Source organism: Clytia hemisphaerica, unplaced genomic scaffold (assembly GCF_902728285.1).
Source record: "Clytia hemisphaerica strain Z4C2 unplaced genomic scaffold, Clytia hemisphaerica genome assembly, whole genome shotgun sequence".
Taxonomy (NCBI): Eukaryota; Metazoa; Cnidaria; class Hydrozoa; order Leptothecata; family Clytiidae; genus Clytia; species Clytia hemisphaerica.
Window position 1 is genome coordinate 621,119 of NW_027103768.1, and position 22,359 is coordinate 643,477.

The 22,359-nt window shown below is 35.3% G+C and overlaps 2 protein-coding genes across 3 annotated transcripts; both read left to right on the forward strand.

Moving 5' to 3' along the window:
* The first annotated feature begins 147 nt into the window (after positions 1 to 147).
* LOC136805751 (translation initiation factor eIF2B subunit epsilon-like) lies at positions 148 to 6,697 on the forward strand. The gene is made up of 21 exons (XM_067062295.1): positions 148 to 320; positions 517 to 641; positions 861 to 963; positions 1,420 to 1,502; positions 1,604 to 1,678; positions 1,787 to 1,886; positions 2,000 to 2,077; positions 2,257 to 2,334; positions 2,508 to 2,593; positions 2,723 to 2,827; positions 3,069 to 3,169; positions 3,421 to 3,526; positions 3,864 to 3,900; positions 4,063 to 4,207; positions 4,391 to 4,480; positions 4,741 to 4,833; positions 5,164 to 5,260; positions 5,756 to 5,873; positions 5,988 to 6,068; positions 6,205 to 6,390; positions 6,531 to 6,697. Exons 1-21 carry the CDS (start codon positions 186 to 188, stop codon positions 6,603 to 6,605), a joined length of 2,097 nt encoding a protein of 698 aa, XP_066918396.1. The 5' UTR covers positions 148 to 185; the 3' UTR covers positions 6,606 to 6,697.
* A 1,343-nt stretch (positions 6,698 to 8,040) lies between these two features.
* On the forward strand, positions 8,041 to 20,849 carry LOC136805754 (histidine--tRNA ligase, cytoplasmic-like). Of its 2 annotated transcripts, none has more exons than XM_067062297.1 (15): positions 8,041 to 8,224; positions 14,361 to 14,450; positions 14,597 to 14,716; positions 14,862 to 14,957; positions 15,204 to 15,329; positions 15,514 to 15,621; positions 15,807 to 15,905; positions 16,113 to 16,206; positions 16,308 to 16,435; positions 16,541 to 16,673; positions 16,855 to 16,943; positions 19,256 to 19,321; positions 19,862 to 19,978; positions 20,238 to 20,384; positions 20,718 to 20,849. In XM_067062297.1, exons 1-15 carry the CDS (start codon positions 8,105 to 8,107, stop codon positions 20,772 to 20,774), a joined length of 1,590 nt encoding a protein of 529 aa, XP_066918398.1. In that variant the 5' UTR covers positions 8,041 to 8,104; the 3' UTR covers positions 20,775 to 20,849. The 2 variants fall into 2 exon arrangements, with proteins under 2 accessions (XP_066918398.1, XP_066918399.1); XM_067062298.1 differs by lacking the exon at positions 8,041 to 8,224 and adding an exon at positions 14,146 to 14,252.
* Positions 20,850 to 22,359: the final 1,510 nt, after the last annotated feature.

Genomic DNA, 22,359 nt, shown 5'->3' on the forward strand with positions numbered 1-22,359 from the left:
TTTTTAGAACTTTTATTTTAAATTTGATATTAATTTTATCAAATTTTTGGTATCTTTTCATATTTTCGCTTTGTTTTAGATAATGAGTCTCAATATTTGAGCATAAAAATCTCCACTTTTGCTTATATTTGAATCGTTTTTTTTCACCAGAACAAAATAAATTATAACAAAAATAATAATACATAATGGCACCAAAAAATAAGAATGATGGTGGATCAACTTCCTGGAGATCTGAAGACGAAAAAGAGAAGGTGCAGGCAGTGGTGATTGCTGATTCATTTAACAGAAAATTTACACCAATCACACAAGAAACACCAAGGGTATTATATTACATTTATTTTGTACTGTGTTAAAGAGTATCCCTGAAATTCAACTAAATTTAATGAAATTATAATTAAGAATTTTGGTTAATTTTTTTGTGTAAAAAGTCTATTTTCTGTCTCTAAGAAGAAAAATTGCCTTGACTGTTGCTTATATTTTAGTAATATTATTTTGAAACTTTTTTGTCCGTTCTAGGCATTGTTGCCACTAGGGAATAAAGTGCTGATAGATTATACAATTGAGTACCTGATGAATGCTGGAGTCAATGAAATTATTGTGTTCTGTTGTGCTTTTGGTGAAAGAATTCGAAAATATGTTAAGTATGTTTACCTTGTGTATGTTTACCTTGTACTAAAATGCCAAAGTGCTTCAGAATGCTGACAAACCTTCAGAGTGTTTACTCTTGCTTACCTCCTAAACCTGCTTATTCTATCCATCATAGCTGTCATGAGGTCTTCTGGGAGCAAGCCAGTGTCAAAAACTGCTTACTTAAAAAAAAATTAGGGTAGGATTTAAAGAACATTATTTTTTCATTCCAGTAATAATTGGAAACCTGACAAGAATCTCACTATCAACTGTGTGTTATCTTCTGTAACAGAGTGCATTTCTCTTGGGGACGCTTTACGCGAAATTGATAGAGAGGTAATTCTATTCTTATCTTTTTAAACCCTTTCCGTGCCGATGTCGGCATATGCCAACATGTGAGATTTCGACCTATTTGCCAGAAATTTATCATTTTTTACAAGATTTTTCCATCTGATGGATTGAAATGAAAAAAATGAATATTTGGAAACTTTTCGATATTGAAAAATAACTACTCTACAATTTTTAACTCAAAATCAAAGTCTTTGGCTGATACTTCTTAATATCTTACTCAGAAAATGAAGTGAAAATCGCTACGTTTTGCCAATATCGGCATATGCCGACATCCGGCAAATAGCTCGAGGGTGTAAAAAAAGGCACGGCAGTTAAAGGGTTAATGTCTCGCATTTTGTAATCAGCTGCATTTCTGAAAATCTAGTTTCATTAAAAAAGTGTCTCCAAAGGCTTTTGATCTTTTCATTCATCTCTTTGCATTACTATTTACTGTAATTTCAGGGCTTGATTCGTTCAGACTTCTTACTGGTTCCTGGTGACTTGATGTGTAACATTCAAATAGAAAACATCCTTGAACACCACAAGTAAGTATGAATCTGGAAAAGCCATTAATTACGAGACTTTGCACAGACAAGTGAGTAATGGAAAAAAATCAATTTCCACCCATTGATCGGTTTCATTTTAGGGTTCAACGAAAGAAAGAGAAGAATCTGGTGATGACCATGTTATATCGTGAGTTAGCTCCTGGTCATTTCAGTAGGTGAGTTGCAAATGACTTTTTCTTTCTTTAAATACTGGTAGCACAATAAAAGGAGGGAGTCACTACCAACGTTTCTTGTTATGATGATATTCTTTACAATACATTCAGGTGCAAAGAAGAAGATGCATTCATCGCAATGGATTCTGACACACATCAAATTGTCCAATATCAAAAATCTCATGCATGCACATCATTTGATCTTTCAAATGTAAGTTGATACTCTTTCCCAGTCTCTATGAACATTTTCCACATATTCACTTTGTTTTGGTAGTGAGTATGATTTGTGCATTACAAAATGACGAATTTTCTTTCTTCTCTTAGAATGTTTGGATGAATGGTCGGGACGTTGATATTCATTACAACCTCAGTTTCACACATGTCGCTCTCTGTTCACCTCAGGTATAGTTTATGTTTGTAAACGTTCTTGTGCTTAAGCGGTTGTAATTATTTTCACCGTGGAAACGCTACCATTTTAATATAAAAACCTTGTTGAAATCAGATATCATAAGAACATATCAACATTGTTTTTCTTTTCTGTACTTGATAGTGAAAATGATGGATTTCTTCTTTGTTCACAGGTGGCACCTTTGTTTACAGATAATTTTGATTACCAAACACTGGATGATTTCGTCAAAGGTGTTCTCATCAACGAAGATGTAAGATTAATATTGAAACTAAATTATGATTACATTTTGTTAGTCTATATCTGTTATATTCTTTACTCATCAGAAAGTCTTTAGACTGCATGCTTTGTATTAGCCCAATTGCAATAATTTTGACTGCAAATGCGTTTTTGCAAGATAAATACATAATTTTAATGACATTTTAGATTATGGGTGACAAAATCAATGGAGCCGTCATTAGGGAGGGATATTCATGTCGTGTCAATGATCTGCACACGTATAATGCTATCAGGTAATGAGAGAGACTGAGAGAAGCTTGAAATATCACTTGTAATATACATGTCTAATCTATTGACTTCATCAATCTTTCTTCCATCGGTCGCTTCTCTTATTGTCCCTATAATGCTTTGTCTACTTTCAGTTTGGACTTATTGGGCAGATGGACTTATCCGATTACAGTGGATAATACATCCTGTCCTTTGGGAAGAAATAATGTTTATATTCATAATGACGTCATCGTTGAAAAGTAAGCCTCTAAAATGTTGATATTAAAATGAGTTTTAATTTCGCTTAGTATTACGTAGTTACTTGTTACGCAATAAACACTTAGAGAAAATTTCAAGAATTTCTTTATTTGATTCTCTTGGTTGAATGTGCCCATAGCGTTCTGAAATACAGTATATAACATGTATGTGTTTAATTTATTCGCTTTATTATTTGTTTAAATTTTTGACTAACTTGATTGTACATGTGCTTAAACTCTCTAGAGATTGTACGTTGAAGACAAAAGTGTTGGTGGGTAAAGGAACCATCATTGGAGAAAAAACTCATATCACACAAAGTACTATAGGAGCTAATTGTAAAATAGGTATGTCCGCAATATTATAGTTGTCGTTGTTTTTTGTTCAGCACTAAAGATTTTATTCATTTGCTCAGGTTACATATGAGTGGGCTGAGTGCAACTTGAGAATAGTTATGTATAAAAAAGTTCATTATTTTTATAAGAGTCAGGGGCCTCGTCTTCAAAGTGTTTGCTTCAAAATAATTCTGCGCCATTAGACATACTAAGTTTTTGTAAAAAGTCTTTAGGCTAGTTATCCAGTTTTCTCTTGATTTCAGGAAAAAATGTGACGATAAAAAATTCGTATATTTGGGATAACACTGTGATAGGAGATGATTGTTACATTGTCCAATCAATCATTTGTGAAAACTGTCAAATCAATAGGTTGGTATACATTGTTTAACCCATTAAATGCCATCAATTCAGATTTTCAAGTATTCGAGGTCAAATGCGCGTACAGATTCTTGACTTAGTTTTGTGCTCGGGTAGGGTCAAAAATGGGGTGGCTTGGGTTGCAGTGCTAAGGTACAGATCCGAAAAACTGAACGATCTCATTATGAAGCCAGTGACACTGAATGTTTTAATCCTACCTTCTTTTTGCGATAGCCTACGTCATAAGGACGTAACAAACAAAATTAGCCTACGTCATAAGGACTTAACAAACAAAATTACAAACGATGCTTTCTCAACGAAATGAAATTCTTAAAACTCTTCATTCTAGAAATGTAAAAATGGTTGATGCAATGATATCTTATAACGTGAGTAAAATTTTTCTCAATCAACAATATTAAGTTTTGAATTGAACGATAGAATTCATGGTAAAAACTATACTTTACTTGTTAAATAAACCAACAAATCTTGCATTAAAGTGATTCTTCTGCTCCTTTAAGTGTAGTCAAATTTGTGTCATTCTTGCACAGGTTTGCATTGATGAAGGAATGGAATTGAAACCATGCACGCGACTTTCACTGAAGAAGCCAGATTCCGATGGTTTCGGTGATGACGATGATGATGACAGTGACATCGATGAAAATATGAAAAAATTGAAAATCCAAGATAAAAAAGGTCTGCTCAATCTCTTAATATTTTGTTGGTTGATATTTTCTAATAATACTAGTCTCCAAATTACTAGTTATCTGCTTTGTTTGGTCTTGGTCAAGTTAATTTCCTCAAATTTGTTTTTCCTGTAGCTTTCAAGAATTAAGGATAGAACATAACAAACTATATTATACTATTGTATGATTTCAGATTACGATATTGAGATAGTGGGTGCAAACGGCAAAGGGTTTTTATGGCCTTATGATATGGAAGAAGAGGGAAATATTCCAAGTCTTACAGGTACAAGAACTAATTTGTTAGTTGAATCATACTCTCTTTCCTTGTCCCAACAGTTCACAATTTTGTAATATAAACGATTTTCTAAATGCTGAAACAAATTTTCACACGCCATATGAACCGTTTTTAAGTACCCCTTTTCGAAAGATTCGCCTGGTCTGCGAAAAAGTGTGGTAGTCATGAAGATTTGAACTTGGTAAAGGATTGTAAGTGATCGCTGCACATGAAAAGCATTAAACAAACCAACCATGCTGACGTTTCAGGGAACGACTACGAGACATCAGATGGAGAGAGCAACAGTGAAGATGAAGATGAAGATTCAACACCAAACTCTCCACAACCTGAACTCTCCAATTGTATGCATACTCTTATTTGGGGCAATCTCCTCATCGACTTCGCTAACCTTTCCCTTCAGCTTGTTAATTTTTAAGAAAATTCTTTTCAAAGTTTTGCCATTCTTTTTATGAGCCTTTTCAGCATTCTTTTAATTCAGAACGGACATTCTTATTCGACCCCCCCCCCCCCCACCCTTAGTTAGAAGTGTTTTACATATTTTCTTTTCGTTTACATAATATGCACTTTCTTCGCAAGATTGCAAGAGAGACAGAAGCGGTCATTTAACGCTCCGTCTGTAAGAGAATCTTCAAATATCTTTCTCCTTCAATTTCACTTCACTTGCTCTTTAGTGCACCAATTCTATATAGAGGTCGTGGAGAATTTGAAGAGCGGCTACCTCGAGAAAATTGCTGCTGATAATATCGCCTTAGAAATCAATGCATCGAAGTAAGTCCCACAAATTTATTCGCGATCAATTTCATTTGATAAGCAAAATCTTTGTTTTAACTCCTTGAGTACCTTTTCACAAAAAACTGACAGGTTTGGCACGCTATATACGTGGGACCTTAAAAATTTCGTTGAAAAAGTCGTTGGTGGTGAATTTGATTGGCTTCCACGATACCAAAAACGAATGAAAAATTCGTTTTTACATGAAGCCTGACAAAGACTGTCAATATAATCTGTAGTAGAAACAAAAATAGCTATAACTTTTGATAGAATTTAAATTGGAAAGTGGTTTTGTGTTCGTCGAAAAGATAGTCAGGAGTGGAATGTTATCACATATAATAAACCCTCTTATATTTTATGATTTTTCGATCACTTTTAAAGATTTTATGAGGTGTGGGATTTTTCGTCCACCCTCTCCCAAGATTATTTTTCCCAAAAAACCTGGGCTCTATTGTTCGTAAAGTTAGAATATATCTGCTTATTATTTTTCTATAGATTCAAGTTCAACATCAGTATACCAGAGCTTTGTCAGACGGTAGCAAAAGCATTGCTAGAAATGTGTTTGAAACACGATGATACTCCAAAAACTGAACAAGTCAAAGAGTTTGGAAAGGTAAGAAAATATACCTGTAAAATGCTATTCATAGAATACCTCTAGGGTGATTTTGACTGAAAATGAGTGTTAGCTGTTGGAGTTTTTTTTATATAGAAATCATTCCTTTTTCAGATCACCAAAGGTTTGCATCCACTGTTATTGAAATATTTCAACACTGCAGAAACACAAACATACGCTATAAACTCCATAGAGGTATAACCACAAACTTCAAATCTCTGCTAGATTCAATCTTTACATATCTACAGTTGGTTGTTCATAAGATACCATGCAATAAATAATATTCCTATTCCAAGGGCATTGGATGACTATTAAATTTGATATTTTGTAGGAGCACTTCTTGACGTCTATCGAGGAAGTAGCGTATTATGTTTTACCATCCATCCTCCACAAACTATATGATGCTGATGTATTGGATGAAGCTGTCATATTGAGGTGGTATGCTTGCCCTCATGAAATCAGTGAAGACCATATCATCATCCGTGAAGAAAACAGGACTCTGCTACGAAAAACACCTGTAAGTAAAGTGATTTCTAAGAACACTCGCCTCGGTTTTATACTTTATTTTGTTGTAAAATCTTATGAAATTGTAAGTGCACCATGTTGTAATTTTGTACGATGTTAATTTACACCGTTCTCTCTTACCTTCACCATCAGAATTTGTTGAAATTCGTGAATTGGTTACAAGAAGCTGAAGAAGAGGACGACAGTGATGAAGAAGAAGATGAATGAGAATCTATTTTTTGAGTAAATCGTATTTTTTATGTCTAGATTTTTATTTAAGATGAATTTTCAAAATAGAAATAGTTAAATAACAAATTGAATCATTTCGCATGTTGTCTTTTGTTGTCAGTAAACTTATCCATGGTTCGTCAGCCATCAACATCAAAGTATATGTCTAAAACTCTGGGAATATACTCTTTGATTTGAATACTTCCTTTTCTTTTGCATGTTGGAGAAACTAACTGACAAGTGAATTTTTTCTCTGGAAACTTTGACTTCTTTACGTTGAAATGTCCGATTTTGAATGACATTACTTGCTTGATCGGGGTAAATATAAGGCTTAAGTAAGGGAACGTTTTTGTCCCTGAAAAATTTTTTTTCTTTCTTGGTTGTTGAAATAGGCCGTGATGTTCTAATTTCATCTCATGCGCAAAAATATTTCATTCGGAACTGTCAATTTTTTTTAATATTTTGTGTCTGTCACGCTAAAATGGTAGGCCAATTGCAATAATTAAATATTAAATTATAACGTTACAATTACAATATTTTAAAGTGCTTAAAACATATAGACAGAGCTAGGAAATACAAGTCAAAATTAAAAAACTTGAATCAGGACACAAATAAATATAATGAAATTGAATCGAAATCCTGTCGAAATAGCACAACCTAACGAGGGATAGGATTCAGGTTGCCTGTACCAGACGTCCACGGCTTTTTTTGCGTTTCTGTAGTAACTTATCCTAAATTAAATCAAATATCCTCCCAAGGGGTAGCCAATACTAGACATCACCTGCGTTTTTTCTACGCAATTAAAGAGAGATGAAAAATTCCCGGTTTTTAGTGAGGTGCTCGATACCCAAGGGGTGATTTAGGATCTGCTTATCTGATATTCCAATGGCGGATTGGCGGCCGGCCACGCTAAAGAAAGAAGCGGCCAATTTCCCATCGGAGAGGAATGATAGTCGGCTTTTGATGTGCCGCATCTCCAGTCGGGCTCAATCACCCTTTGTACAAAGCCGAAAATATTTCGGTTGGACCCGCCAATCCCTGAAAACGAGGGCTGGGTTGCCAGACCTCTGGCCTACCTCTATCCCAACAAGCGATTTTTTTATTACTCACGGTGTCGAGGAAAAAGCCGTGGTCGTCTGGTACAGGCAACCAGACCTTTCGCTGCAAAATCCTCTTTACGGTTGACGTGGTTTTTTTGCAAAGTTCCGTCGTAATCAAAACCTTTCAGATGTCGAAAAATTTTCCCGACCTTTAGAGCTTTAAGGCTTGGGGACACGAGAAGTTTTTTTCGCGTTGGTGCAATGCAACATGCTCCATCCCACCCAAGAAAAAAGTGTGTGTCTCATGGTTTCCTTTTGTTGTTTCATGGGACAAAAAGTGAGGGAAATACGGGTGCCAGATAAAGGATCCGCCCGCCGCCCGCCTAAATCGCGGGCGGATTGATACTTCCTTGATTTCATGATTTCATCACTTTTTTTACACGAATCCAGAAAAACAAAATGGCGTCTCCAAATGAAGATGAAAAACGAGTTGCTCTTCAAGAAAAGATTAAAGAACAAGGAGAGGTTGTCAGAAAACTTAAATCCTCAAAAGACCAAACTGATGAAATAAAGCAACAGGTACTGATTTCAAAAAGTTTTCTTTACTGTGTGTCTCTAGAACTAGAGTCAATGAGTGAAGACAGTTCAAGACAATTTTAAAAGGGCCAGACGGTGTCAATCGAACAACTTCAAACAAAAATCGCAATCGAACCAATCGAACGTAATCAAATGCGATCGAATAATTGCGATTCGATTGTCGAACGTAATCGAATCTCAATCGAACGGCCGATTCCTGGGTAATATTCGATTGCGTTTGAGTAAGGTTAGATTGGTTCGATTGATTGTTGACTATGTTCGATTGGTTCGATTGATTGTCAATTACATTGGATTAATCTTCGATATCGTTCGATTACTATTATGTGCGATGAGTTTGATTGCGATTAAATTAAATTGGATCACTCTGTTAGAGCTTCTTAGCGTGGGCGGCCGAGCGCTTAAGTACCATACTAAAGCGAATAAAATCTAATACAATTGAATCAATCGAACGTAATCGAATACAATCGAACGTAATCGCAGCAATCAAACAGCAAATCCTGGGTAATATTCGATTGCAATTCGATTGCGTTCGACAATTGAATTGCAATTATTCGATTGCGTTCAATTGCGTTCGATTGATTCGGCGTTCAATTCGTTCGATTGATTCGGCGTTCAATTCGTTCGATTGACACCGTCTGGAAAGGGGGGTGACAAATTTTTCCCAGACAAAAATTTTCCCCCATATATTATCACCCAACCAAATTGGTGGCTTTGGAGCTCCGCATCAGGAATGGTCAGCTTGGGAAAATATAGTGTGTTTTGTTTACGTTTATCTTAAACTTAACTTATATGTGTAGTTTTTAAGATAAAAATGGCAATTATATACTGTACCATAGTGTCCTTCAGGGTCTCTTCCCCATTGAGTTTCAAGCCCGAAGGGCTAGAGGTCAATCTCTTTGGTAGGATTTGAAGCCAACAAATCCTACCAAAGTTGCGCGGCCTTGAGCAACCCGCCTGGTTTTTACACAAATGACAGATTGAAACTAAAATTTACCGCTTAATTTCGAAAAATATATCACTCGAAAACAAAGGAATTGCTAGATTCAATCCGTCATCAAAAATACGGCGCATATTTTAAGGCTTCAATTTTTCTTGCCTGAGAAAGGTTAGAGATTGACCTCTAGCCCTTCGGGCTTGAAACTCGATGCTCTTCCCCCCCCCATGCCTAGAATGAAAATTTCCATTCCCCCCCCCCCTCATTTTTCCCCACCCTGCCTCCAAAAATTTCTCTGTCCCCCCCCCTCAAGCAAAAAATTAAGAATCTGTAATTTGATGAACTTAACGCTTATTGTTTTCCCTAAGGTAGTTCTAATTCAAGAAGAAATGGAAAGGATGGTGTTTTTAAACCATAATATTAATAAAACTAAGCATTATGCTATATCATCTCATAAAACCAGATGTTTTTCAGTTTTGAATTGATTTTGGTGAGTTCCACCCCCCCCATGCCATGCCTAGAATGAAAATTTTCCATCCCCCCCTCGTTTCCCCCCCCCCCTGGCTTCAAAAAAAATTCTTTCCCCCTATACGTCCTTTTGACCTCAAAACCCATTCCCCCCCTGAATCCAGGGGGGGGGAGGACACTATGTGTACCGTCTGTCATCAACTGCTCTAACTTGGGACGATTGGTCGAAACATGGGACTGTTGCATATCTGGTCTGTATTTTAATTTACTGTAAAATCGAAAGAGAAATCGTGTAATTTTTAATACGCCGTTTGTTAACTCAAATCAAATGTCTTTGGAGATTCGGTAAAATGGTGGCCGAATTGCTGTCCCATGTTTTGTCAGATAGTCCCAAGTTAGAGCAGTTGACGGTATTGCTCTTGCGGCAATACACCTGTTCCCATAATTCAAACTTCTTGAAAATGTGCTCTCCATTGTTGTGTATAAAATTGTATGGGAGGTAAACAACGCGTTTTTACCTGCTGGCGAAGGCGGGGTTAGGGAAAGTGGGTTTTAACCTACCTACCATGAGAGTGGGTAACTTGCATCAGTGGAGGCTAACATGCATAGCCCTCAAATGGTGAAAGCTTCTTCGTAAAAACGAAAGACATGTATCTATTTTTCGGATCCGGAATGCGGGAATAGTGTCAGGACCTGCAGGCGACCTGGTAGGGTTGGGTATGGGTGTGGTTTGGGTGTGGTTACGTATCAGATTGGCTAGGAATTTGGTTATTATCAGTTAGGGTTAGAGTTGGAGCTCGAAAAAAGCACTCTTTTGTGATTTTCTCTTAATACAGTCTGGTCTGTAGTTTGTACAATATAAATAGCCGTCAGAAACGCTCTTTCGGTATGAATCCGTGGCGCAGTGGATAAGGCATTGGGTTTCAAAACATCTGAACTTTGCATTTAGTGGGTTCGAATCCCACCGTTGGCGATCTGTCGGTAAGTCATTCAGGGTGTCAGTAAGTTAGAAAACATAGTAAATAACTCACACAGAACCAGAAAGTCAGAAAAACTACGAACAAGAGACTGGAAAGTACGAAATACGTCCAGATCTGTCTTACAAAGAAGCCACGACCCCCTCAAATGAATGACCTGGCTGGTCATTAAAATAAACTATATTCAGCTCTGCTCACAGGTCTACTCTACCATTTTTGTTTTGATTTAACTTTCTATTTTAATGACCATCCAGGTCATTCATTTGAGGGCTATGCATGTTAGCCTCCACTGATGCAATTTACCCACTCTCACTGTACCTCTTTGTACCTATTTTTGGCTTTTGCTTGAACAGCTCATCCAACTCGTTGAGTCCGATGCTTCGACATTTCCTTGAGGCTGTTGGAGTCAGCTTGCCTAAGGTTAAGATAGTGGGCAAGCAGAGGTTCATCCGGAACAGTTGTGAAGAAGGTGTCTAAGTATTTTTTGAATACTTCTTTGGGGCAGTTTGTCAAATCTCTTATTGGTCTGGGAAGGGTGTTGAATAATCGAGGGCCTTCTTGGGAAAGACTTCCCCTCCAGATATTTTTGTGTTTGATATTGACAGCTTTTAGATTGCAAATTCTCCCAAATCTCTGATTTATATGGCAGGAAATGCCTCCTTTACTTTTGTCATTTAATCAAAATTCGGGACGTTGCCTTCAATGACGTACCAGGTATAAATTATTTGATACCGCTCTCTCCGTCTTTCAAGGCTATACAATTTTAATGATTTGAGTTTTTCCCAATAATTAAGATGTCTGAGGGATGGAATTCCATGTAAAAATGATTTCTGAACTTCTTCCAGTTGCTGGAAAAGACCACGCTTCCAGGGAGACCAGAGTTGAGTAGAATGTTTGAAACAGTCCGTGGGTGAACCCTTGTTAACAGACTTTCTGAACTTCGGAAACCCAGGCAGAAACGCATTATCAACTTACCATAAAAACTCTTTAACATAATGTTGGGTTTCCAAAGTTCAGAAAGACTAGAAGGATGGAATATTCAAAATAAAGCTGATAATTATCTGACTGTTGTTTAAGTTGCTGAATTTACAACTATTAACAGTCGCAAGACAATAAACGAGATCAACTGAATTAATGTGACAACTACCTTCTTTTTTCTTGTCTTTCTTCTTATCAGTTTTACCATTCATGAGTTCTTCGGGTAGTCCCGTGAGTACTGCTTCATAAATCACCCCTGTGTAATAGTCCAAACCACGCGCCAAGCTCAAATCAAATGAAACCTATGGGAAAAAACCTCAGTTTAATAAAATGCCAGAACTCATAAGGGCTGAATGTTATTCTTTAGAAGCCTAACGTGAAGAAGATAAAAAGACTCACATTTTGTAAACATCCAAAAAGTTCACAATATTTGAACAGGAGCTTCATATCTTCGACTCCCTCTTTCGCACTTTTGTTATTGGTAAATTTCTCATCGTTCAGTAACTTTTCTATCAGTTCAGGACCGCCTGGAAAGGAAAGCAAGTAAGAACTTTATATGTCGGAGGACAAGATAGGAACTATTTGCAGTGATCTAGTTTCAAACATTCTGTCTCAGACTAATCTACCTGCACCAAGCTCTATAATAAGGTGATTTTTGTTTTTTATAAAATGTTGAACTTGGATTTCCAGGCTAACTTTTCATTTAAATCACAAAGCTGACTGACCGTGATTGTTATAATAATTATACACCAATTATTGGTGTTCCATTATTCGAAAGATTGATCAACTATCTCGTGTGACAAACAAAATATTCTTTGAAGTCACCTTACTTAGTTTTCTCTTCAAGACAATTTTATAAACTTAATTATAATTATTTTCATTTTGAATAAGTGTAAAATTGAGATTCTCAAGGGGAGCTTATGTTTTACTGGTTCTTTCTCGAAAAATCTTTACGCATATAGGGGACATTAAAAAAAGAGTCTGCTAAATGACGTGGCCTGCATGCCCAAGGGTTCACCCACGGACTGTTTCAGACATTCTGTCTCAGACTAATCTAGCTGCACCAAGCTCTATAATAAGGTGATTTTTGTTTTTTATAAAATGTTTGGCTTGGATTCCCAGGCTAACTTTTCATTTAAATCACAGAGCTGACTGACCGTGATTGTTATAATAAATATACACCAATTATTGGTGTTCCATTATTTGAAAGATTGATCAACTATCTCGTGTGACAAACAAAATATTCTTTGAAGTCACCTTACTTAGTTTTCTCTCCAAGACAATTTTATAAACTTAATTATAATTATTTTCATTTTGAATAAGTGTGAAATTGAGATTCTCAAGGGGAGCTTATGTTTTGCTGTTTCTTTCTCGAAAAATCTTTACGCATATAGGGGACATTAAAAAAGGAGTCTGCTAAATGACGTGGCCTGCATATCCACGTGCCTCTGAAATTTCGCGTGTCCACGTGGCCTCTAAAATTTCATGTGCCCACGTGCCCTCTAAAATTTTGTGTGCCCTTAAATTTTTTTAGTTTTTGGTATTTCTATTATGTGGTATTATTCTATTTCCTCTTGAATAAACTCTTGATCTAATCAAGGTCATTAGGCTAGTACACAGTTTATAAATGATAGAAGATTGCTCAAAAATAGACCTTTCCCGAAACCCACTTAAAAATTAGCTTCTGTAAAATGTAAATTTTGATTAATCTAATATGACGGTTCAGTTTGTTTTCGTCTAATGACAAAACCCCTGAAAATTTTTGTTTCATTTAATCTACTAGATTAAAAGATATTTCACTTTCGTTTTCTATAAAATTCTTCTTATTTTGTAAGCTTCTGATGATTTCCCATACCCCGCCTTGTTTTCATGTAAACTTGATTTTTTTTAACCTTTATTGTGAAGCAATGAGAAATTCTTTTAACTTTAACTGGTATTGAAAGTGTCGGACTTGTGAGATGTACCCTAAATGAGGTCATCAAAAATGGTTTAAGTGGTATTGGTTACTAAAATACCAAAATAGATGGTATAAAGTGCAAGAAAATTTTCCCTTTGAAGTAACACTTTCAAAGTCAAATTTTTTTTCAAAAAATATTTCTCAAATAGTATCATAGTATCAATTTGACATTTTGAGGAAAGTTGGTCTCTTCGTAAAAATATGGCTTTCTTTATGCAGTGTTGCAACTTTTCCGTCTGTAGACGGATATCCGTCCAGTTGAGATACAAGTATATCATTTCCGTCTTGCCAGTAAGAGGGTTTTTGGTTCAAATGACCATCTAATCCTAAGGTTTCCGTCCATATTCACAAAACCTAGTTGCAACACTGTTTATGACAAAATATCTCAAAACATTTTAGTACATTGTAAAGTTAAAATATTTTCTCATAATTGAGGCAGGTGTACTTGAAAATTCTTTTGATCATCACTATTTGTCTGAGATTTTAGTATTGACCTCCTCTTGCTTGACTTTTGGCAACCAACTAAAGACTGTCTTGGCAACTTGTTTTTCGAAGAGTTTACAACTCCTTTGTTTTTTTTCTTGTAGAGAAAAAGAAAAAATAATAATTATGAATTGTAATATTGTATTGAAAACTGCAAGAAATATTGTGCTTCGAAAAACATGCTGTCGACATGTCAGATTTCTTTCAAATGAGGTATGAACCTTGTTTCATCTAATGCTTATAAATCATCGGGACTTCACCCGCAATGCTCAAAAAACTCTCTTCTTTATAAGAATTTTAATATGCGATTTCATTCTTTAGATCAAAGATGAGGTGGCAAAACTGTTGGAACTGAAAGCACAACTGGGAGGGAATAATACTAAAAAGAAATTTGTCCTCAAGACACCAAAAGTAAGTTTGAAACAATCTCAATCTGTACAACTATGATTACGTGTTTACCTTTCACTTAGTCTCCAAACAAATTCCAGCAAATTCATAGATTTTCTAGGATGTCAGCATATGTAGACCACATAATTCTCTCTCTATCAATTCTTCAGGGAACACGAGATTATGGGCCAAAGCAAATGGCAATTCGTGAAAAAGTCTTCAAAATTATCACAGAGACATTTCAAAAACATGGAGCTGTAGAAATCAATACACCTGTGATGGAATTGAAGGTAATTTCACTTGAACTGTACGCTTTGAATTGATTTCTTAAAAGTTTTGGTTCTTATATTAACTTGTTAATTTAAACAGATTTAAATGCTCTAATAAAGTATATTTCTTTTGAATTGAACTTCTTACTACTTTTTTCTTCCATAGGAAACACTCACAGGAAAATATGGAGAAGACTCGAAACTGATATACGATTTGAAAGATCAAGGAGGAGAGATACTTGCACTACGTTATGATTTGACGGTATAGTTCTTGCCTTGATTTACCAAAACATTGAGACTAACAAGTTTTCCATTTTCGAATATAACCCTATGAATGAAACAGAAATGGCTCGTATTCAAGCTCTTCTTCACAAGAAAAAGACCGCAAAATACAATTTGTAGCCGTTAGGCACCATTCCATGTCTGATAAGTCTTGTTTTCCTTGTGGTGGTTTTTAACATGCGTCTCCATTATCCAACTAATGAAACCTTTCGTGTGCGATTAACAGGTACCATTTGCACGTTATGTTGCAATGAACAAAGTGGAGAAGATCAAAAGATATCATATAGCACGTGTATACAGAAGAGATAACCCTGCTATGACTCGTGGAAGGTACCGTGAATTCTACCAATGTGTAAGTGAAAAAAGCTTTCTACCTTTTGGTCTACTATTTCACATTTTTAGCATTTTGGTTTTTTACCTAATCATTCAATTTTGAAATGACAGAAGATTTATTCTAAAATATAACAGTTACAATGTGATAACACCATCAAAATATTTTCTGGACAACTCGTATATTTCGTTTTGCTCTGTTTTAGGATTACGATGTAGCAGGACAATACGACCCACTTATACCTGATGCTGAATGTGTCAAAATTGTAGCTGAAATTTTATTGAAACTTGAACTTGGCGATTTTGTTATTAAGGTATTTCTATTCAACTAAGATTAATGTGAACAACCTAGCATTTAAGTATGTCACTTAATTTTTTAGTACCACACGGGTACAATAAGGATTTTTTAATATACCACCACATCAATGAACGTTACTGAAACTGAGATTTTAGTACTGATTTAGAGTAGTTAGTTCTTTTCTACAACTTATTACTTCAGGTCAATCACCGCAAAGTATTGGACGGTATTTTCGCAATTTCTGGCGTTCCTGAATGTCAATTTCGTACCATCTGTTCATCAGTCGACAAACTGGATAAAGTATGTATAATGCTATGTTTACCAATGATACTGGTTATATTATAACAAATGTGACTCGAATAAATGCTGCTTAGTACATCATTCCTAACATTTGTCACTCGCAAATAGTTCTCTGTCTCTTCGCTTTAAAGCCAGTGCTTAAAAAGGACACATAAATTCAGTCCCGATCACAATTTAGATTCAACCTTTTTTATTTGATTTTTGCAGACACCATGGGAAGAAGTTCGTAACGAAATGGTGAAAGAAAAAGGGTTATCAGAAGACATAGCTGACAAGATATACGAATATGTCCAATATAAAGGTAATTGAGGTACCTATCTGGAATCTGAAAATCTAAATCACTGAAAAAAGTTCCAGTCTAGTCCTCTAAGATATAAAGTTCTCTCTTGCTTTCCTTTCCAGGTGGTCCTGAACTGATAGAAAAGTTACTGAACGATGAGAAATTCACCAATAACAAAAGTGCTAAAGAGGGAGTCGAAGATATGAAGCTCCTGTTCAAATATTGTGAACTTTTTGGATGTTTACAAAATGTGAGTCTTTTTATCTTCTTCACCTTTATTGAGTTTTCTAAAGAATAACATTCAGTCCTTATCAATTCTGGCAATGACATTGAACTGTGGTTATTTTCTCCAAAGGTTTCGTTTGATTTGAGCTTGGCACGTGGTTTGGACTATTACACAGGAGTGATTTATGAAGCAGTGCTCACGGGACTGCCCAAAGAACTCATGAATGGTAAAACTGATAAGAAGAAAGACAAGAAAAAAGAAGGTAGTTGTCACACTAATTCAATTGATCTCGTTTTCAGGATTTATTGTCTTGAGGCTGTTAATACTTGTAAATTCAACAACTTAAACAAGAGTCAAATAATTATCAGCTCTATTTTGAATATTGATCGTTACTTTCTATCCTTCTAGTCTTTATTGCCTCATCAACCATTTCTTTTCTACAGGTGAAGATGAACAAGTTGGCGTCGGATCTGTGGCGGGTGGTGGGCGTTATGATGATCTAGTTGGCATGTTCGATTCAAAGGGGAAAAAAGTAAGAGTCATTTTTGCTAAGTTTCAAAGATAGCTAGCTAACTACTTAAATTGTAACAATCTTCATTTGGACTCTTCCAAACTTGAAAATGCATCTGACTAAAACCTCTGTAATATTCCTGGTGATTGCACTTGGAGAGAATTTGGTTTGTCTATTCTAATGCTAAACTGTGATCTTAACTCAACACTTACTCGTCATGTCTCCACTCAGTGATGTCTTAACCTGTGTTCGAGTGTAAATTTCTTAAAATCTTGCAAACGAACTGGTGATCTTAAAGATTCAACGCCAAATATTTTGATTCATTTAGAGCACTTTTAAGATTCTGCCTTCTTGGTTGGTTATCGACCGCCGAAGGCGGTTAATTTTCCGAGCTGTATACGGGTAAAAAAGTTGGATTCAAAATTTGTCACAACTGTGCTATCCTTTTGAATATTTTAAAATTTGACTCTCCCATTCTGCACGTTTTGCAGAATTTTGTCGGTTAAAGGTTTGAGCAGCTGAGACAAATTTGAGATATTTGTAGAATCGCTGGTTTTCTGAAATGTGTGGCGTTTTACTACGGAGATAAAAAAAGCATTTTTTAGGAGATAACGATGTTAATCATGAATAGATGAAAAATATGCTGTGGCGCCCCGCTAGGGAGATAAATGTTAAGTAAATAAAAAAACTTAAAGTATTTATCAGCTTCTGATTCAAACCACAAGTGATTAAACAACTCAAAATATACTATACTAGCTCATCGAAATTAGAGACTCTGTATGGCATCTTACATATGTTTTTGTTTATAAGCATACAAGAATCAGAAAACAGGCTCAGAGATGCTTAGGTTCAAAGCTTAATAAGGCTGATAAATGCCTGAGCGGATGCCTAAAAGCTAAAACACAAATTTAGGGAAATACTGAAAATCCGCAAAATTCCAGCCAAAATCAGGAAAAAAACATTTTTCGTAGGCTCAAGTAATGTTTGCCATATGCTTAACTTTTCCCCATATCTGAGCCTAGATATGTGCAATGCTTATAAAAAATATCCATATTTTCAAGTTAAATCACGAAAACGAGAGTGTCGAAGTGGATCATTGTCTAAACCGATGAATTCTTCATCAAATTTAAGGCGGTCGTTATCCAGTGATGTGAGCACTGTTCTAGTATCTAAATCACTTCTGATTTCCACAGGAGCTTTCATGTTTTGATAGTTGACATCGTTATTAATTCTGTTCTTAAATTTTATTTTGAATCTTCATCTTTTAAGAAAAAAACATCTAAAAGTACATTATGTGTAATACTGTTCTTAAGAATTAGTTGACTACTCCAAAAAATTAGTAATTGTCTTGAATACAACCGCCAATTTCTTTAATGATGTTTTCCACTGATTTGCAAAGGTTTTTTGTTTCGCTTGAATTCATCACAATGAATTCAAAGCTGTGTTTACAATTTTATTGTAAAATAATATAAATCGATAAAAACATACGTTGTTTATCGATATAAATGAACGAGAGCTTTCAAAAAGCGTCTTCACTCTTCAGAAACTTGTTCCTATCTGATTTGTTAATTAAAAGGCTAGTGAATTTTATATTTTTTCTGACGTCAAATATATTTGTAAAATATACTACGTCGATTCAACTCGTCAAAATAATTATTTTGTCACGTGACACGTAATGTTAGCTTCGGTTATGGAAGGAGTGTTCAGGGAGAACAATCCCACCAAGCTGTAGACTGGAGTCGTTTATAATGCATGTAATACTAATAATAAATACAAATAATGATACGGGATTTAGTTTGTATAAACGACTGGAAGAATCCGGTGTTCCAGCCTTATAGATACTGGGCCTAGCTACGCAGAAACTTGCGTAGCGAGAAAACAATTTATTAAGCAACAACAAACTCTCAAAATAAAATCAACTCAAATGAAACATTTTTAACACACAAATCCACACATATTTTATTTTCAAGAATTTTTTTTGAGCGGGAAAAAAATTTAATTGCAATATTGACACTTTTTTTTTGTTTGGAGTTAGTGCACAAAGGTTTCTAGACGACTAAAATTTACTTTTTTGCTTCATTTCTAATAAGTCTGAATTAGTCGTCTAGCTTGCTAGACTAACCAAGCTGTCAAATTTTCTCAAATTGTATCGAATCTTAGGATTTCAAACGTAATGGCTTGAAGTCACTTATCTCTTACACAAGTTGCGCAGCCAGTGTGGTTTTCACGTAAGTAACGTTCACCGCCAAATTCTTCGAGCAAATGCCAGGCAAAAAGGCTGAGTCTTTTGCCTATATGATATTATAGATTTTCTTTATATCGTGTTTATTTAGGTTCCTTGTGTCGGTGTTAGCCTGGGGATTGAACGTATTTTTTCAATCATGGAAAAGAAGCAAGAGGTGAGTTAGAATGAAATATTCATCAATTTGTCTGAAATGTTAAGCCTTGTGATGATTCAGAATGCTATTAAGCTAACTTGTCCCACAAAATGGGATTGGACGTGTAATGCGTATTTCACTTCGCAACGGGGTGCTCGAAATAAATGGATTAGAAGAGATCCACCTCATAATGACTTCAACTTTCAACGGATTATTTCTCTCCTTATCTCTAAACACTATTGTCTACCAAGGATTAACCATTAAGTTTAAAATCTTAATTGACTTTACTAATGGTTTATGTGAACTTTTCTAAACAAAACAGTTTTTCAAATGACGAATCATCAGCTGATTAAATTCTTTATCTAATCCTAACTAAACGATTTGAAGTATGACTCTAATTTTCTCAACTTTTTACACACCTCGGAATGCCTTTGTAGATTCGGCAATGTAATTTGCTTGGTATTTTAAAAATGTCACCCGAGAATGAATCTAGGTATTTTATCGTCTCTTTGATCTCATCCATCGTTTCTAACTGATACATCTTCATTTTTTGTGTTTTAGTCATCGGAAGAGAAAGCTCGAATTACGAAAACGAAAGTGTTAGTTGTCAGCGGCCAAAAGAAAATGCTGGAAGAAAGATTGAAATTAGTCAACGAGCTTTGGTCTCAAAACATCGAGGTAAAAATACCCTCTACCACCTACTCTCCCTCCCCCAAATAAGCAATGCGCAGTTTCAAGTGCCGTTCCAGGTCAATTTTTTCCCTAAAACAAATTCAACAAAACCTTCAACCAAAGGGAATTTTGGATAAATCACTACATGGTCATGAGGTCTCCATTACTTTCAAGTTTGCTTAGAGAATTTAAATTATTGACCAATGAAATTGGTGCGTGTCTCGATTTAACATGTTATCGACTCTTAGTATCGTTTTCTTTGCAGGCAGAAGTGACATTCAAAGCTAATCCCAAACTTTTGAATCAGTTCCAATACTGTGAAGACAATGCGATCCCTTTGTGTGCTGTGATCGGTGACAGTGAATTGGAAAAGGGTGTTGTCATGCTTCGCAACATGAAAACTAGAGAACAGGTATAAATGCATTGCCTCTGACTAACTAATTTTTGGAAGAAATGGTAAATTCATTCTTTTCTGTTCTGCACTTCACGCCATCCTTCTGTCCTTATTATGTGTTACCCTTTGAATCAAATTTGAACACTTTAATGGGCTTAATTTTCGCGGAGACTAAATCTCGCGGATTCCGCGGATTTGGGCGAACATAAATCCCAATGGAAATTTGAAAAGTTGATAAGGTTCTCCCTGCGAAACCTTTTTAAATTAAATTCCAATAAATGTCAAAAAACAATTTTAACATGTTTACCGCCATCAAAAAAGGGCTAATAATGCGTTCCTTTATATTTATAGAATGAAGTCAAACGTGACGAACTTGCTGAAGAAATTCGAAAACTTTGCGTCGAATAGATCAACCAAAATTGAAATTAGATTTTTTTATGCAGTTTTTTTAAATGAAAAAATATTTATTTAGATATGATTTAATTAGTTCTTCTTCGTTAATCCCTGATTTAGCATAATCCTCTACTGCAAGTGTAAAATAATTTCTCATTCCAGAAACTAGTTAGGCTTCTGCCTTCTCATAGGAAGTATACCTATAGAGGTCAGACTAGAAACTAGTAGCCTTATTCTCAGGTGCCCACTATGTTAATTATTCGATTTTTTAGATAACTATCTAAAATAGTTTCAATAGTTATGATCAATTTGCTTTGGGGGTATTCAGAAATACAAATTGGCTTTGTAAAGAATTACCAAAATTTAAGGCCACTCAGGGCCACTTATTATGAGTACATTACTGTAATGTGATACATTTTCGCGGATGGCACTTTAGACACAGGAAAAAATCATCAAATCACACGCGTGTGAAATTCAATAATCACAAAATGTGAAATTGCTATTTCCCACGCGAATCACACGCGTGTGATTTTGTAAACTTTCACACGAGTGGGAAATACTAAAAACCCAAACGTATTTTTTGAACTGTGAAATTGGATATCACATGCGTGAAATCAAGTATCCAAAAAATTTAGATTAACCACACAAGCGTGTGTTTTGCTATTTCACAAATGTGAAATCGAGTATGTGTGTTTTGCTATTTCACAAATGTGAAATCGAATATCCCAAAAGATTTTGGACAAACGCACACGCGTGTGTTTTGCTTATTTTTAAAACACATGCGTGCTCTTCATTTCGAGGTTAAATGAGTTTGACTTAGTCGTCGTGTGATTTTGAAAAAACCACGCGTGTGTTAATTTGTCTGTTACTTGGAGAAAAGACATTCGTTATTTTTGAAAACACATGCGTGTTCTTCATTTCGAGGTTAAATGAATTTGACTTAATCGTCGTGTGATTTTGGAAAAACCACGCGTGTGTTTATCCATACCGAAATTCCCAAATGTGAAAGACTTATATCCCAAGACCTCAAAGCTCTGAAAAATATCACAAACTGAAAATTTTAAAAATCACACGCCGACAGAAAATTTCTGTGCAGTAATGTTGGTTTTCACACGCGTGTGATTTATTGATTTTTTCCTGTGAGATAGAGAGAACAATTTTTTGCCATCAGGTAGTATACTACTTTAAAAGTCGGCTTTGGTTCAAACATACACATTTTAAGACTCAGTGCCTCAGTTAGCTTTTTTTAACCCTGTTCAAAATTACATCCCTAGCTCAGTGCCTCAATTTACTTTTTCATAACACTGTTTATAAATACAATCAACTCGGAGCGTTGATAAGGCACCAAATGATAAATCTATGCCAAAATGAGAACCCATCAACCTAGAGGAACAAACAGATAATGTTTTGTAAGTTTTCAACATTTTTTTTAGATTTGTTTTTTTTCAACATACAAAATGTTTTGAGAGAGAATTCCGATACTATATCTAAAACTCTATCTTTAAAAAAATTAAATTACTGACAAACCATGATTGTCTGCCATTCACAAATTTAAGTCAAGTTTCTTTTAGCCGTGGCATTCTAGTTTCGAATTTGAGAA